Below are 18,838 nucleotides of genomic sequence, written 5' to 3'. Positions count from 1 at the left end.
ATCGAGCAACATCCCCAACCTGGCATTTTGTTTTCAATGGTTTTATTTTACTATTGCTTGCAAGAAAAAAGAAATACAAAACTTTCTGCTGCTTGCGTTCAAACCTGGAATCATAAACGTTGATTTAACCTTTGCTGCAGCGGATGCTTTGTGACAACTTGAGGAGTTAATTGTATAAAAATGTTTATAATGCTTTTGCTGCAAATGCCTTGAGGTAACTTTACAAAAAAAGAAAAAATTGCATTTGGCTTCTAAGTGGATGTTGTTCCCCTATTTCACGTAAGAATTATAGAGAGAGCCTGAGAGAACTTGGAAAATAAGATACCTAAAAAGAGCAGATGAACAACAAGTAGTTTAAGAACAAAAATAAAAGGAAAAATGAAAAATGGAGATGCGGGTTATCGAAACCTGTACTTCTCGCATGCGCACCGAGGTACATCCCCAACTTGGCATTTTACTTTCAATGGTTTTAATTAACTATTCCTTGTGATAAATGATGAAAAAAAAAAGTTCTCCCGCTGCCCGGATATGAAGCCAGAATCAGAAACTTTGATTTAACCATTGCTACAACGGATGTTTTGTGAGAACTTGATGATTTAACTGTATATAAATGTTTACCAATGATTGGCTTGCAAATCCCCTGAGACCCCTATACATAAAAAGAAAATTCCACCCCTCAATTGCCAGTCACATATAAGGGGCTGTTGTAGACCGATTTAACGGAAGAGTAAATGAGAGAGATTTACCTCAAAAAATGTGAGAGAGAGAGAGAGAGAGAGAGAGAGAGAGAGAGAGAGAAATCAGGAGATGACATAGAAACTGAGACAAACGAAAGCCAGCGGATGAACGAGATGTCAATTTAGAACAAAAATAATAGGAAGAATGAAACTGCTTATGCAGGTTATCAAATCTTGGTCCTCCCGCTTGCATAGCGAGCAACATCCCCAACCTGGCATTGTGTTTTCAATGGTTTTATTTAACTATTGCTTGTGATAAAAAAGAAAAAAGAAAGACAAAACTTTCCACTGTCGACGTTTGAACCCGAAATCATAAATGCTGATTTAACCATTGCTACAGTGGATGCTTTATGACAACTTGAGGATTTAATTGTATAAAAATGTTTATAAATGCTTGACTTTCAAATGTCTCGAGACAATATTACAAAAAAAAAAATTATTTGACATTTAAGGGGTTGTTCTTCATCTATTTCCCTGAAGAATTATAGAGAGAGCAGGAGAGAACTTGGAAAATGAGATACCTGAAAACAGCAGATTAACAACAAGCCGTTTAAGAAGAAAAATAAAAGGAAAAATAAAAAATGGAAATGCAAGTTATCGAACCCTGTACATCTCGCGTGCGTAGAGAGCAACATAGCAAACTTGGCATTTTGTTTTCAATGGTTTTATTTAACTATTCCTTGTGACAAATGAGGAAAAAAAAAAGTTCTTCCGCTGCCAGGGTTCGAACCTGGAATCATAAACTTTGATTTAACCATTGCTACAACGGATGCTTTGTGAGAACTTGTTGATTTAAGTGTATATAAACGTTTACAAATGATTGGCTTGCAAATGCCCCGAGACCCCTATACATTAAAAGAAAAACCCTCCCCTCAATTGCAAGTGACATATAAGGCGTTGTTGTAGGCCTATTTAACTGAAGAGTTAATGAGAGAGAGTTGCCTAAAAAAAGTGAGAGAGAGAGAGAGATCTGGAGATGACTTAGAAACTGAGACAAACAAAAAACGGCAGACAGACGACTAGTCCTTTGCACGATGTTTTGTGTTTAAGGTCGCGTAAACATACTTTGCGTGACGAAATTTGCTGCGTCGAGCAAGATTCCGTCGGGCAAACATGTTTTTCTACTAATGAATACTCGAGTTTGTCGAGTTTCAAGTTTGGCCGGTTGTGTCGAGCTATTTTCCAACTATTTCCCGTCAGTTTTAGGACCTTTAAGAGGTAAGGATTTGTTCCCCTTGTTGAGAGCTTCAAATCTATATAAAATTTGTGAAGTTTGGTATTGAAACGAAGTAGAAATTCAAGTTTTAAATTTTTCCAGAAACGGCGACGCAGCGGCGACCGGCACCGGATTTCATCAGTGTAAATTTAACGGTATATGCTACTATTTAACAAAATATTCTCTAACGGCATTAAAGGTTCCATCAGTGTGCCATGGACGTGTCTGCGTGTGGTCGGCGCGTGTGGCCGTGCCTTGGCCGGCGCATAAGAGCGCGTGGGACCTTAGAAAATTATTCTAAAAATTTGGGGATGCTCGTGGTGTTGAGCATGGCACGATGGTTTATTCAAACACCCCAATTGAGCAAAGTATGAGAAATTATTACACAGTTTTGGTTATGTACTTAAAATTAACGTTAAAATAGTGGTTTCACATATAGGTATGACGTTTTCGGAGGACGAGCACAACCAAGCGAGACTTGGGGGTTATGATCCAGCTGCATACCGGTGAGTGGGCTTTTGGTTTTCTATATATACGTATATATATATATATATATGCTTTGCGTTTTCCCAGAATTTTTTTTTAAATGGATTTACGATTTTAAATGCCATGTCAATTGCATTATGCTTTAGAGTAAGCATTAGTATAGATAAGCATATTGTTGCTTGATGCTGCGGACGCCCAGGTAAGCTTCATGTGAGTATATATCAATGATAATGGATGCATTGTTTGTGGCTATACATAGATGTATTTAGAGCTCATTATCCTGCACCCCGGTGCTAGTGCTCCCGCCGGTGGCCAGGGCACAATCCTTCACGTAATGTTCACCTCCCACACTGCACGCTCACCTTGGATCCAAATTTGGTGCACATCCTTGTCGTACATACCACATTAGGTAGTTCCGACTCGTAGGTGACTCGCGATTATTCGCACAGCTTTCACGTGATCGTAGCACTTGAGCGTACTTATTTACACCCAGCCCTGTCGTACATACCACAATAGGTGGTTCCGACTCGTGTGCAGGCATACCTGATGAGCTATAGGTTCAGCCGTACATGTCACATTAGGTGACTCCGACTGACATCATTTTACATTGATTTATTTCACCTGGCTTACTTATTTCCATGCTGAGACACTTGACATGGCATATATATATATATATATATATTTGATTTTCACTACTCTCGAGCGTGATCTTTATATACATATGTATTATTATTTTCTGGGAAACTATACAGGTTTTACAGTGAGGGGTTATTACTTTTGAAAAGAGAAATGGTTTTGCAAAGCTTTGTTTTTGCTCACTCATGTTTTCTGTTTTTGCACCCCTCCAAGTTCTAGTTAGAAGTTCGTGTTGGTGGCTCACGATGACTCTACAGCGGTTCTGACAGACATCCATCAATGTAGGGTTTTCTTTCATATCCTGTATAATTAGTATTTAGCCTGCTAGACTGCACTTTGGTACCTACGCTCTAATTATGTGTATCTACACTCTAACACTTTCACTCGTACTTATATACTAGTCTAGTGTAAGTTAGTTTGATTTTTTATTTACCCATATTATCTTATCACCTTTACTTCCACACATCGCACATGGCTACGTCACCCTCACGTGACGGCCAGCATGCCTCAATTTAGGTCGAGGTGTGTCAAAAATCATCAAAATCAGAGTTAAAACTACTGTTAAATGGTGATTTTTAGTTTATAACCATCGAAAAGGCTTGTCCCGTTACATAATCTCTGAATGTTTGTTTTTTGCAATTTTTGGCGTATGCAATCTCGAAGCATATACAAACAAGTTTGATGGTTGGATAGTTAAAACTAGTTTCATACAATGCGTTTCCCATCAAAACAATAGATTCACTAACACTTTGAGTTTATTTATACTTTCATTAAGTATAACATAAGATTTTGTGGTATCCACTTGTGTAAATATTTTAAATTGGCGATCGAATTAGTTCATTGTATTCATATAGGATCTAGGAGTGTAGCTGTAAAAAATCATCAAAATCAGAGTTAAAACTACTGTTAAATCGTGCTTTTTCGTTTATAACCGTCGAAAAGTTTTATCCCGTTACTTGATCTCTGCATGTTTGTTTGATTTTTGGCGTATGCAAGCTCGAAGCATATACAAATAGGTTTGACGGTTGGATCGTTGAAACTAGTTTCGCACAATGCGTTGATTTATGAGGGTTTCTAATTTTCGAATCAAGTCCCAAAAGTTTCTGATTTTCGATGGGTTTTTGTTATTTAGGGTTTAGGGTCAAATTACATGTTGATTTATGAGTACTTTGTCAAAATCTCCAGATAAAATTGGATGTTGGTTCTGATTTGATAGGATTTCAGATTTGTGAGGATTTGAGGTTATGTGGGTTTCGAATTAGGGTGGGTGCAGCCGTGTTGGTTTCAGAGACCGGTGATTGTTAGGGGGCATGCATGCCAGCTAGAATGTCTTGCTGTACAAGATTCATTTCAGCCCAACTTGAGACATTTGAATTTGTGTGATGATTTGGTGGCTAATTAAAAGTATTATACATAGTTTAATGCTAATGATTGGTTCAAGTTTGTCCTAACACGTATACGTGCGGGTTGTCTACAAGCTCCAAGGTGGACCTCGGTTCTGGTCCCTGGTTTTCTTTACCAGATTGGCTGAAAGGACCAGGGGAGAACACATATTCTAAAACAATGGCGAGGATTTGGTGACTTCTTATTATTTTTTTGACAATGTTAATAGATGATTATATTACTTTTAATGCAAGTTGTGCGGGTAGCGGGGAGCAGAACATAATCCATTTGTGTATATGTATTGATATTTTTTTTCTAATGAATGCCCTTGTTTTTAGGGAGACCTTGGAAATGTCAAACCCGCCATGTTGCTACCTACAGGTGAAGCTATCTTGTTCTGTTATTTGTATATTTGGATTTGGTGTTGCATCGCATGGTTGAATAGACTGATCCCCAAGGAAAGAGAAAGAGATGAAAATAACACTTGCTACAACAGTAAAATGGCTAAAAATTAATGCTAACAATTCAGAATTGGAAATGGAAAAGCAAATTCAACTTCAAGAAGAACGTCCTGATGGGTGTGGTGGGGTTGGGTTTGGTTTGTACGACCGGCTTACATTTTCTGTTGAATTATGTGTGACAGTGATCAAAGTAAGATGTAGCCATTTCCTTGACATCTTCTTGTTGTTGTTCCAAGTTCTATTTTTCTCTTTTTTCCAAGTGAACAGAAACAAAATGATATATAGGAAAAGATAAATACATTGAGAAGGTAGTGATCAACTGACCATGATATGACTATTTCTACTGCTCTATCTCTCACTAAATATGGGTTTTGCTGCAGCGACGTTTGCAATCTGAAGAGGCTTTGGAGAGCACGGAGACTATGAAATGGATAGCATTTGCAGCTATTTTTGATTTGATCTGCCCCCTCTTAGGAAGAGGCTTTCTGCTTCTTAAGCATTTGGGGATTTCAGTGGCGGGAACATCAGACATCTTACTATTCATTTTGGAAGCTAAGGAAAATTGCAATATTTTTCTCTAGAAGATTTTTTGTTTGATGGACGTCGATACAGTGGCATTGGCCGGTGTTTATATAGCAACCCCAGCTCATTATATGATCCCAAGAATGGGGATCGATTGACCCGGGAAGGTCAGAGAAAGCTAGAAACAAGCTTTCTCCGACTGAAGTTTGTTAGGGGGCATGACAGCAAGATTGTTTGGCTGTGCCAAGATTCCTTTCAGCCCAACTTGAGGTAATTTGAATTTGTTTGTTGGCTGACTGCGATTGATTATGAATATTATCATCGATAGTCTAAGCGCCTCTTAACGTGAAGACGCGAACACGTGTGGGTTTCGAATTTGGGTGGGTGCAGCCGTGTTGGTTCCCAAAGTAGTATACAGTTGCAACATGGTGTGCTATGGTGTTAGTTTGATACACTTAAATCTGATAATAGTAATGTTGAGCGCTCTGGAGCAGCTCAAGGGTTGAGCGAGGTCAGTTTTACTCTTTAAAATAAGAATTTTTTTTTTTTTTTTTTTGTCTGAGCACTTTTAAACTTCTATTGCATCTCATATTAATTATTAATTTTTTAAACTGAAATTGAATTGCATGCTTGAAAAGCTGGGAACATGGTCATATCTGGTAACTTAAATGTATTTTTTGTATATTGAAAATAAGAGTTTTCTTTTGCATTACTTGGTAACTTAAATATACATTGATTTCCTTTCACTCCATTCCCACTAAGTTTAGATCAGCTTTCATTGATAATGTTAATAATTACAAGCCAATTATTTATGCTGTGAATTATAATGTCATAAGTTTTTAGACCATTTATTTCATCCATCGTATGCTTTTTTTATCGGTCAATTAAATGATTCTCGACCCATTTTACTTTCAAGGTATTTAGTGAAATATGGTATTTTAGATGGTAAGTACAGTTTGTGCTGTAAAATATGGTATCATGTATCACTATAGGACTTTGGTGCACTATTTAAACTTAATGGGAGCTTCTACTCTTACAGGTCTTGCTGATGAAAATGAGTCTGTACGTGAGGCAGCTCTAGGTGCAGGGCATATTCTGGTTGAGCATTACGCAACAATGTAAGCACTGCCCTGGTTGATCATTGTGATGTCTCTCGAATGAATTGTTTGTTGGAGCCGGCGCCTTCTGATCACTCTTCCTCGTCCTCCAGAGCACATTAGGGCCCAAGATGAGAAGATGAGTGTGATAGTACAGGCCTTAGCGATGTCCGGCCTCCAAATCCTAATGCCAGCATCTGATCTTACTCCACCTTCGACTTCCAAGCCACTTCGCCCAGCCAATACCCAATAGCATGATGTACTGAACCTAGAAGACTTGTAGTTTTTTCTTTTTTGTTCGGACATCTTGTATGTACATTTTCATATATTTTATAATTAAATAATTTTTATTGGTTTATTAATTATTGTTTAGAATTTAATTACAATATTTATTAAAAATTAAATTAAAAAAATTTTGCAAAAAAAAAAAAGGGTTTGCGCGACGTAGGTCAATTATTCATCGCACAAACCCTACTGTCATTGCCTTGGCGCGACAGTGGATGTGATAGCCCGTCCCTGATTTTAAGAGTTTCTAAAGTTTTAATAAAGGATTTTACAAAAAAAAAAGCCCTTTGAGGCACACGCATTGGTCGAGGTTAATCGTTGTGTCGTGCCATCTAAGATTTGTTTTCTTGGCATATCCTCGTAGTACTCGTCGCTACGGACACGTGGGCGCAAGCGGTTCGTGATTTGGAGTTATATCGAAGAAGATATTAACGTTTAAAGTTTGAGACATTTTAGTAATTCAATTATTTGTGGTAGAATTTCAGTTTTAAGAAGGGGAATTAAAGGTTGGGCGCTGCCCAGTTAGAGAGGGGAGAGAGGTGGACTGCCCTATCAGAAATAAAAGAAAGAAGAAGGGGGATTGGCTGCCCAACCAAGGAAGGAGGAGATGGACCAATCGGAACAGTGAGAGAAGGGAAGGACCAATCAGAATCAACGAAAGGAGGAAAGAAGGGAGAAGGAAAAGGAGGGGATCGGCCGGACCCAATTCGACCCGCGCGCGACCCGTCGGATTTTCTACACATTTCCGTCGAAATTCCACCATTTTTCCTGCGAATTTCTTCAAGAAATCACTTGGAAACTTCTCCATGACCTCTCCTCTATCCATTCCATCTCAAATTTGGAGACATTTGGCCTTGAAAATGGAGAAAACCGCAAGAAGGGGTGCGGCGACTTTGGCTTCGAATCACCCAATCCCGAAGCAAATTATTTCAATTTCCACCACCCATAGCTTCCTCTTGAGGCCTAGAACAAAGCCCAAGCATTGATTGGGACGACGGAGTTTATTTGAAGACGAATTGGAACTCACCCAATTCTAGGGTTCCACACGGATTTTGGTGAAATTGAAGTGTTTCCAGGCCAAATTGGCCTTGGCCTCAGGTATAAAGTTTGCTCTACTCATTGAGATCTTCAATTCTGTATTTTTTGAGAATTTTTGGAAATAGTTGGATTTTCCGGCGAGCCGGGGTGGCCAACCGCCACCCGCTACGGCCCGTGCGGCCCGTGCGGCGGCGCATGGCCAGTGGCCCGCCAATTTCATTCTTAGCATGTGTTTAATGCTCTAGGTTCAGTTTTGATAATTGATGGACGTAAATTGAGTAATTGAACCTAAGTTCGTTACGATTCGTGGTTAGGTGAAAATGTGAATTTACGATCCGACCGTTGGATCGTCACCAAACTTTGATACATCGTAGTATGTAATATTTTAGGATTATAGGAACTTACAGATCGGGAATCCGATTTACGGATCTTCTGGAATTTGAGTTGTAAGTTCATAAAATAGAATGTTAACCGTCACTTGGTTTTGGAAATTGACGGAGATCAGACCGTTGGTTGGTAATGAAATTTTAGGATGTTGTCCTAGAGGTATATTTTGGACCTCTGGAGTTATGGATTGGAAATCTGAGTTGCAGATCTTCCGGATTGAACTGCGTAGTGACGTGTTTTATATAAGTTATATTCTATCGATATGATTTCTGAGGTTGGATTTGATTATTGTTCTAGGCGCCGATCGTGATGACGCCTTGATGTATTGTGCTAGGGAGTTGTAGGGCGAACTCCAGGTGAGTGGGCAGTATTTTCTGTATTTACCTATATACTATTGATTTTTCCCAGAAATTGAATTTAAATGAAAGTATGATTTAAAATGCCATGCGTGCACATTATGAAATATATGAATTGATAATTGATGTATATATATGTGTGAATTGGTGCTGTGGACGCACAGGTGAGTATCAGGTGAGTTTATATGGTTTATACGAATTAATGATGATGTGATTTGTGTTGAGAGCTCATAACATGCACCCCTGGTGTTAGTGTGATAGGATTAAAAGCACACCACAAAGTAGCACACAAATGTCATATTTATTTTCCTTATTAACACTAAGATTTGTCAATTGTAGCATATGAAAATAAGGGTCTTTCCCGCAGAAGATTGTTTTATCTAACTACCTAAAATGTCACAAAAACTGGGTTGCTGTCCCTACTGACCAGCCACCGAAAAATAATTATTAGACTGACTTATACATATCTAAAGTCTACGAAATTTTATATGTAGATACTAGACACACAAAGCTACACTCACACAAATGTTGGGATTTTTGGAGTTGATTTGATATTTAAATTAAATCGAACAAAAACAGGATAGAAACAAATTTTAAGTAGTTCACAAATTAAGAAAAACGAGTTAGGGGTATTGCTATCCACCACCAAATAATCATGCAAACATGTTATGTTTCATTCAAATTTCTTTTATTTCCGGATGAAGATGCTCAAGTTGGCTCAATGTTAGAACACAACCTATTACTCTTTCTTATGTAGTATGTTAAGAGAATGACGTTTTCAACTTAACTTAGTCCCTAGCATGCAATCTAGAATGGCGTGTTCATATATTTAACAAGTAGGAATCATTAAGAACGAAAAGAGTTTGAGTCATCACAAGGCATCGTAAGTACTGGCGTTGTCTTACTTATCCTAGAAATTAGTTCACATGTTAATCGCAATTAACAAGTACTACTCTAGAACATATGTAGGTCCTCATTCAACAAGGGCAGGCACACACATATTCATAGCATTAGAATCCTAGATATGCTTACTACGTATGCATCCATAGAAAACAAATAAAGAATTCATCAATGAGACAAGTAATGAACCAATTTTCATCCATTCATAAAAGTAATTCAACGAAATGTCATAACAAAATTGCAATCATATTCGAGGCTTCAAAACAGCCCCTAACTACTAAAAATTTAGTTACACACAATCCTTAAGTTAAAACAAAAGATAGACATGAGTTTGAAAAGATAGAACCGAAAGAAATCGACCGAGGCTTCCTCCCCCCTTACTTCCTTCCCCAATGATGCTTTTAAACTCATTCTTGCTGCATCATTTTCTTCTCCTTAACTCACCCACTAATAGCCATTTAGTGATGACAATAAGTGAGAGGAAATGTGGTAAAACAATTGTAACACTTTAGGTAGCCTTTATGCCAATTACTCTCTCTTAATCCTCATTTTTAATTCCATTTCATCTGATATTTGAAGAGGTGTCAGCTGACTTGTTCTTGGCTGCATCAGTTTTGGCTGCTAGTTTTATTGGATTTATTGCCTTCAATGCAGTTACAAACTGCTCAGCGTCTTGGAAACCTTTCAGTGTTAAAACAGCCATAACTTCTTCTAGAAAAATGATATTAACAATCCGCGAAATGTTATAGAAAATAGACATCCGTAGCTTTCCAAGTATATAAGGATCATTCTCTAATTCATTCTGAACGGTTCGCAACTTGCTTCCAAAGTCAGCTGATCTGCACAGGCAGTTTTGACGAATTTGTTACTAAAAATCCTACTTGTGCTATTTTTCTTTTATTTGCTTGACAAATCCCACAAAACACAAAAACAAAGTAAATAGCTCAAAAATATAAGGAACTAACTAAGAAAAGACAAGTGAATTTGATGTAAAATATATATAAATATGAGCTTATCATAGTGCTTATAGTATTCACCGCACCACACTCTCACCTTGGATCCAAGTAGGTGCATGTCGTACAGACCATGAGAGGGTTCCGACATGCTAGTCGTACAGATCACTAGAGGTGGTTCCGACTAGTAGGTGACCTTAGATTATGCGCGCAGATGATTGATGAGAGAAGCACCAGAGCGTATTATTTCACCATTCTTGTCGTACAGACTACTTCAGGTAGTTCCGACTTATGTGCAGTGTAGTGCCGTACAGGTTACAGTTGGTGACTCCGGCAGTGCCGTACAGGTCACCGTGGTGACTCCGACTGGATTAGATATTGAGCTATAGAATTAACCGTACAGGACCAACTGCAGGGTCTCCGGTTGATTCCTTATTTCACCCGTTATATTGATGCATCTTTATTATGTTTTGATGCATTGCATGGCATATTTTCTTGAAAAGTGTTAAAGACTTGAGATTTGAGTTTGAGATTATATATGGTATATATATGTTAATTTCTGGGAAAGTATACAGGTTTTACAGCGAGAGGTTAGAAATGTGTTAATTGAAATGTTTTCGAAAAATTTTGTTTTACTGACCCACTCAACTTTGTTTTGCGTCCCTCCAGGTTCTAGATAGCAGAGCTTTGGTGGCCACGAGGAATCCAACGGTGTTCTGACAGAATTCACAAAAGTAGGACTCACCCTCGGGTGTTTCATCTTAGTAATTGTATTTTTTTTAAAGCTTCCGAACTGTGTAAATGGTTACGTCACTCTCACGTGACGGCCAGCATGCCCTCCTTCGGGACGGGGTGTGTCAGTGGATGCGCGATGAAGGTTCGTTGGGCTAATTTTTGCGCGACCTGTTTTTTACTTTGCTCGACGAAGGACCTGCGTCACGCAAAGTCTTTTTTGTACTAGTGATATATGATTTCACATTTTTCAGACTTCTACATTAATAATTATGAATTTTATTTATTTTGAACTCCCTTAAAAATACTATTCATGAGGGTTTGTATGGTTTTAAAAATACGATATACCCATACTCAAAGCGTAGCATCAATCACGAGCCTTTGCATATTTTTTCACATTTTTTCACACTTGTAAATTAATTATTATAATTTTTTTAGTGTGTTTAGTATTTTTAAATTACTTGATATTTTTATTTTGAATGTGTTTTATAATTTTTTAATCTCACTCTTGCCTATAGTATACTACTATAAAAATAAATAACTAAATAAAACTTAAACTTATTAAATTTATATAGAATAATAATACAATAATACATATTTAATATACAAGATATACATGTAAACTATGGTTACTGTATTTTATAGTAAGATTTTTAGTAGTTTAAAAAAATTAAAATCATCAAAATAACTTTTTTCCTAACGTATTGAAACGGATTACCCACGTGTCACCTTCATGCAAACCTGTTATGGACACATTATTAACGGGTTCTTATCATGTGACCCGATTAGTTATCGTGTTAAACCGAAACCCGCAATTTTTCGTGTTATTTACGTGTTGTGTTAACATGTCGTGTAAGAAATTGCCAGGTATACTATTGGCCAAGGTTTATGATGAAATTTTTTTAAGATATTAAATAAGAAATAATATCTTGAGATAATAGAGTAAATATTCCTAATTGATTTAAATAGGGATTACTTACTTGAATGGAGTCAATCTTTAATTGGGAATGTATTAAAGATAGGATTTGAGTATTATTCCTTATCTTTAATGCTTTGACTTTTCCTTGCCAATGGCAGGTGAGTTTTGGGCAGTCGTTAGACCTGGCAGTTTCTGACACGACACGAAAATAATGGGTTTCGGGTCAACACGATAACTTATCGGGTTATTATTGGGTGACCCATTAAGAACCCGTTAATAACGGGTTCTTAACGGGTATACACGTGGGAAACACGTGGGTAACCCGTTTCGACCCGTTAAGAAAAAAAATTATTTTGATAATTTTAAAGTTTAATTACTAAAAGATTTATTATAAAATACAATAGCCATATTAATATATACAATATATTCTATATTAAATATATAGTTTTGTATTATTATTCTATATAAGTTTAAAAAAAAAAGTTTTAGTCATTATTTATTTTTATTATGAGGGTTCCTTATTATCATTACTAGGATAAATTTTACTTAACATGTTGTTGTCCAAAATTAAAATAAACTAATATAATATGTGTATAGGCAAGAACTAAGAAGACATACATACAAGTATGAAAAATGTGAAAGAATATATAAACATTGGTGATTCATCATTATTCCTCTACGAGTAGATAATGGTTATATTTACATTATTGTTTAGATTTTTAAAATCCTCCAAACCTTCATGAATAATGTTTTTTATTTGAGGGCAAAATTAATAAAATTAATAATAATTATTGTAGAAGTGTAAAAAATGTAAAAAAAAAATATACAATCACTTATAGTGACAAACTTCACAACTTTCATGAAGGGGTCAGCTTCGAAATCCAACACTATAATTCATAAACCTTAAATTTATATTTAACCGTCAATTGCCATTTACACTTTATTCTTCTTACTGAATTTCATTTTTTAAATTTTCTTTTTTGATAACATGATCATCTGGCAGATGTAAGAAGATGAATGGTTCAGATCTTTGATATCACGTTTTGATATTTACAGTTAACTGAAATATGAGTCGATGTCATATAGTTTGTAGAAACTTAATAAACATTAAGCAATATTTTCACTAATCGTAAAACTCTGAATATAATATCAATGATCCAAACTGTTCATCTTCATGCATCCTCTAATAGATCAAGTTTTCAAAAAAACAAAATCTGAAAAAACAAAATTTAATGAGAACAATGAAGTGTAAATGTAAACAACAATCAATGGTTAAATTTTGATCTATGATTTATATGATTATAGTGGCAAATTTCGAAGTTAAGCTCTTTATGAAAGTTGTAAAACTTGTCATTACGAGTATTTATATATTTTTTCTACATATTTTTACACTTCTACATTAATTAAAAAATTATTAAAGACTTTAGGTAAGTGAAAATATACTTAAAAGAAAATTGCGTTTTTATGTTTTGGATGTGACAATATGGTATGTATATACTTATTCAGTATTACGTTTTTCATTTGATTATTTATTGGTTTAAAATATATTTTCTTTAACGGGTAACGGGTTGGGTCATATTACCTGTTAATACTATCGGGTCGATTTCCGGTCGGATCATTTTACCCGTTTATTTTAACAGGTGTTACACGACACGACCCATTAAGATATCGAGTATGACACGAAAACGACACGAACACAGAAAAAACGACACGAATGTCAGGTCTAGCAGTCATATTCAACTGCATGTACATTCAGGGGTGTGAGCTGCGCGTGGGAGTATTTGAGGAGCCTTCTCATTTAATGAGTGCAATCTTGTCTTTCTTGAGCAAAAGTCCACGTGTCGCCTCTAGAATTTTTGGGATTATTCTAGGCTCCACATGTATGATTCTTAGCAAATATTTGAGGTGTATGATTCTCAGAGAGGGTTTTACTCCTAAGTCAATTTAATTTATAAAATTAAAAATGAGTACTATAAGATTTGAAGATGTGGGATGTATAGAAAATATGGGATGTAAGTGCTGTGGAAAATATAAGATGTATGTTGATAATGTGGAGTCTAAGGGTATTATGAAGAAGTATGTGAGGTGTATTAAGATAATTTTTAATTAAAAAAAATAAATGTGGGGGTGTATTAAGTTTGTGGAGTTTATTCAACAATATATAGGGTGCTAATATAATAAGCCTAAAATCTATCATTTGACAAGAAAAAGGTAACTTCTCATTTTGGATAGTTGTATAAAATTAAATGAAAATTTATATTTATAATTAATCAAAGAAAGTAACTAGCGTTTTATAATGGTAATAAATCCATCTATGATAGCTAATTGGCATGAAATGTTACCATAGATATTATGCGGCATCCATACCACCATACAAAAAAGGTTAACTTCTTGGATTCTCAATTAAATCAGGATCTCTAGCTTCTATTTCCTATTAATTTTTTTTGGAAAAATACTCCTTAACTAATCATGATAATCTCCTCACAGAAGGTAAAGCCTAAGATTTTTTTCTTCGTTATAAATAGCTAAAGACCAAGCATTAGAATCACACAAGACCTGAAGATATTGGATTTCATGACAATGGCTACTCTATCTGGAGCTTTTTCCACCGTCCTTGTCTTGCTTCTTATATTCGCTGTAGGTATACTTTGTTTTATTCTCTTTTTCCTTGAAGTAATTGCTTTATTCATAATTTACACTAATATTTTGTTTTAATCTATGATGATGGTAAATGGTTTCATTAGGGACACTCATGCCCATGGTGAAAGGTGACGTTTGCACCGAAGATATGGGTGCATGCGATCCTGACTGCAGTTCAAGGTGCACATCTGCACATCCTGGGGCTAAGGCCGGTTGTGATTTGAACAACAACAACCCGGTTTGCAGATGCTTCTACGACTGTGGACCTCCATCGCCGCCGCCATACTCGAAAAAGTGCAAAATCAGCTTGGGAATATGGGGTGAGAACTGCTCAGAGAGTGATTGTAACTCACAGTGTGCTTCCAAATATCCTGGACCTCAAGAAGGAAGTGGATACTGTTATAGCGTTGGAGCTCCTTTCTATACTTCTTGTTTTTGTGAGTACAAGTGTTGAGCTAGGGTTCAACAACTGATGGAGAATAAATAAACTGAAAATATGACTTTAATCCCTCAAATTTAATTTTTTTTCATATAAAACCGACATAATTTTTTTACTCAAAAAAAAAAACCCAGTGATTAGGATCTACCTAAGTGAATTCATTAATTACATATTAATTTACACATTTTACATTTTTAGATGCCTAAAATACCCGTATTGCATATTTGATGTGCACAGTTAATTCTATATGCAGATTATAAGGAGAGAGTTAATGATTTTGCAAAAAGAAAAATAAGAAAAATAAGACATTAATGATAAAAAAATTCATCGCATATTAATATCAAATATGAGAATTGTTTGCTTAATTCTATGTATCTGGCATTATGTGTTCATATATAATTAGACCATATTAATTTAGGAAAACTAATGAAAGGTGCTTGAAAACTTTGAGTTTTAACTATAAGGACAAAATAAAGAATAAAATGAATAGTACCATGTTTGATTTTTTAGTGTAAAAATATGGTTTTTCGTTAAAATGAACAGTACCACGGGCTTTTCGTTGAAACTCCCTATTAATTTGCCTACCTACTATTTGAAATGTTCATTTCCAATGATGCAAAATATTGTATACCAACAACAAAAATATTGCATAAACTTAGGAATTGGATCATGCTTTTGATTGTATCTTTTTACCTACAAACAATCATATACATATTACTTTATATATTTTTACCAAAAAACGTCAATAATAGGCTAATATATGTAATAATACATGAAAAATAATTTACCTACCATGTATACAAAAATGTTATTTGATTCAAAATATATAATCTAGGTTTTCTCAAAAAAAAAAAAAAAAAAAAAAAAAAAAAATATATATATATATATATATATATATATATATAATCAAGGTGTATTATATATATATATTTATATAATTGGAACAAATTAATTTACCTACCCACAAATTAATTTCCAATAATTTACCTATGAAAAAATTATAACCCGTGTGTAATATAATATCTTTTTTTTTCACTAATATATGGAGAATAATTTACCCATAACAAGAAGAAATGTAATTTGATGTATTATATTGAAAAATATTATGTCATACCTATATTTATACAATAATAAAACGTGCCTAATATATGTAACAATACATGAAAATTAATTTACCTACAAGTTAGAGAAGTGTTATGTGATTCAAAATATATAATATGGATTTAGTATAATTTTTTTAATAATTGGAATAAATTAATTTACTTCCCAATTAAAGCAATATAAAAGGTAAATTTTTGGTATGATATGGATACAATTAATGCAATACAACATTTTATATATTTTATTTCACTTTTTCTACAACTTTTAGTTTGGAATAAATTTAGGGATTTGGAAAAGTGGCATAGGTGTAAATAAATTGTATTAGTAGGTCAATAGTGTTCTAATGTGGCTGCAGATTTTAAATTTGGGTTTTTATTAGATGTTTATATGTATATGGGTTTTTATCTAGAAATCATGAATTGTAAGAGCTAGAGCATCCTAAAATAAAATCATTACCATTTAGTGCTTTCTTGAATACCTACTACTTTTCATTCAAGAATGATACATGTATTGTCATTTATTCTCTTCTCGTTTAGCAAAGTACCTTATTTAATTCACTAATGCTATCACCTTACTGAAGGAAAATGATATATCTACAGTTTTATTCCGCAATAGTATTTTCTCAATGTTTATCTTCATATTACAAAAAGAAAACTAATGAAAATGATTTGAAAACTTTTAGTTTTGACGATAAGGACAAAATAAAGGGTAAAGTAAATAGTATCATGATTGACTTTTTTGTGTAAAAATGTGGTTTTTCGTTAAAATGAATACCGATAACTTTTCGTTAAAGGTCTCTATTACAAAGTCAACATAGATTTTTTTTTTTTTTTTTTTGATATTGCTATTCTAGCTTGTCATATTTTCTTACTCATGTTTGATGACAAGTTTACCTCGACCCTACCTCGTTACACTTTTTTACGAATATTTTACAAGTTTTATCTAATATCCTAATTAAATAATACAAAATATATTAAAATTGAACATTTGAACACTGCATCAGTCAAGTCGTTATGGTTTGGTTTCTGATTTTTTGCTCAAAATGCCAAGCTTATTTAATTGTTTCATAAAAAAAAGTATGTCCCTCCAATAAATTAAGCATAATTATATTTTATTATTCTCTTTCATTCAGATTACATCTACATTTATTTTATAGTTTTGTCATCTTTCTTCACATGAAATATTTTATTATAAGAAGAAATGTGAGGCATGATTTGCCTACTCAATTGCTTAGAGAATTTCTAATGGAAGATACAAAATGTTTTGAAATTTTTATTTTACATTTTAAGTTGGCTGTAAAACATTCTAATGACAGGATGTAGAATATTCATCTTCACGGGGAGATGTAAATAAAAATGTAAATATAATCTCTTTTTACATGTTTTGGAGGTGGGTCCTGTGACACACCCCGACCAGCACGCCTTGATTCTAGGATCGGGGTGTGTCATCCTGGCAGTTAAAGAACGAACAATAAATAGAATCTCAAATTTACATCTCTCTCGTAAGTGTAGAACCATCATTTACACCTCTTGAAAAATGCAATATATAGCTTTTATTACATCTCAAATTTTCTCTATTAGAGATGCTCCTACACCATTGAAGATGCTCTATCATGAATGCCAAAGCTAAAAAATGGTGCTATATTGTGGAGTGGAGAATGCTATTGGTTGATCAGGTTACTAATAGTACTGAGATAATCTCCATTGATGAAGAAAAAGATTAAAGAAAGTTTTGATGAATTTGGAGAAAGAACAAGAGAAAGAGAAGGAGATAGAGCAACGAAAGCAAGAATCTGAGTGGTTTCTAATTAATAAGAAAGTGAAAGCATTACGACACTTTATAACAGTAACAAACTACTCTATGATTGAAGGACTGTGGAGATATTACATTTGAGCAGTTTAAGACAATGATATCCCAGCCGAGTTCTTATGATTGAAGGACAGTGGAGAAATTACATTTGAGCAGGGTTCGGCCGAGTCCTAAATGAACTATAACTGTTAAGGATTGACAATCGATTCTGATAAATTTGGGGTTATTCAAAGGATCAAAATGCATGCTTAATCAGATAAGAATGATTTAAGTTAAAAAAGGAACTAGGTTTAGAGTCATGTTTCGAATGGATTAGGTATAAGTTTCGGTTAAGGAAGGATGGGTTGGAATATTCAGAGAAATGTCGAGGAGGCTTAGTCCTATCATGACTCTACCTCGATAAATCGACTTATCCTTAATGGTTTGCCTATAAATAGAAGGGGCTTCACAACGAGAAAATGATCTTCAACTCAACACAAAAATCAACGCTCTACACAAAACCTTCTCACACCCTGAGAAAAATACTAACTACTCACTAACGCGTCTTCGTTGGCCGATATTCAATTTGGTTAAACATCACTGTGTCAACAATCGGCGACACCTTTAGCTTGGTTAAACATTACTGGAGATGTAGAACCTACATGGCCTAGGAGACTTTCAGTTTGGTTAAACAACACTCTCATATCCTTGTTAGTTGTCTATCCAAGTCTCGGCAAACGAGGAATTCTCTATTTTTTTTGT

The 18,838-nt window shown here is 34.7% G+C and overlaps 1 protein-coding gene and 1 long non-coding RNA gene across 2 annotated transcripts; both read left to right on the top strand.

The window, feature by feature from the left end:
* The first annotated feature begins 5,022 nt into the window (after positions 1 to 5,022).
* Positions 5,023 to 6,651, top strand: LOC126594290 (uncharacterized). Its single transcript, XR_007613201.1, has 3 exons — positions 5,023 to 5,227; positions 5,300 to 5,711; positions 6,481 to 6,651. It is a non-coding gene; the product is annotated as an uncharacterized LOC126594290 (long non-coding RNA).
* An 8,037-nt stretch (positions 6,652 to 14,688) lies between these two features.
* On the top strand, positions 14,689 to 15,202 carry LOC126593648 (defensin-like protein 182). The gene is made up of 2 exons (XM_050259739.1): positions 14,689 to 14,749; positions 14,853 to 15,202. Exons 1-2 carry the CDS (start codon positions 14,689 to 14,691, stop codon positions 15,200 to 15,202), a joined length of 411 nt encoding a protein of 136 aa, XP_050115696.1.
* Positions 15,203 to 18,838: the final 3,636 nt, after the last annotated feature.

The sequence above is a fragment of the Malus sylvestris genome, chromosome 12 (genome assembly GCF_916048215.2).
Source record: "Malus sylvestris chromosome 12, drMalSylv7.2, whole genome shotgun sequence".
Taxonomy (NCBI): Eukaryota; Viridiplantae; Streptophyta; class Magnoliopsida; order Rosales; family Rosaceae; genus Malus; species Malus sylvestris.
This window is presented reverse-complemented; position numbering and strand designations above follow the sequence as displayed.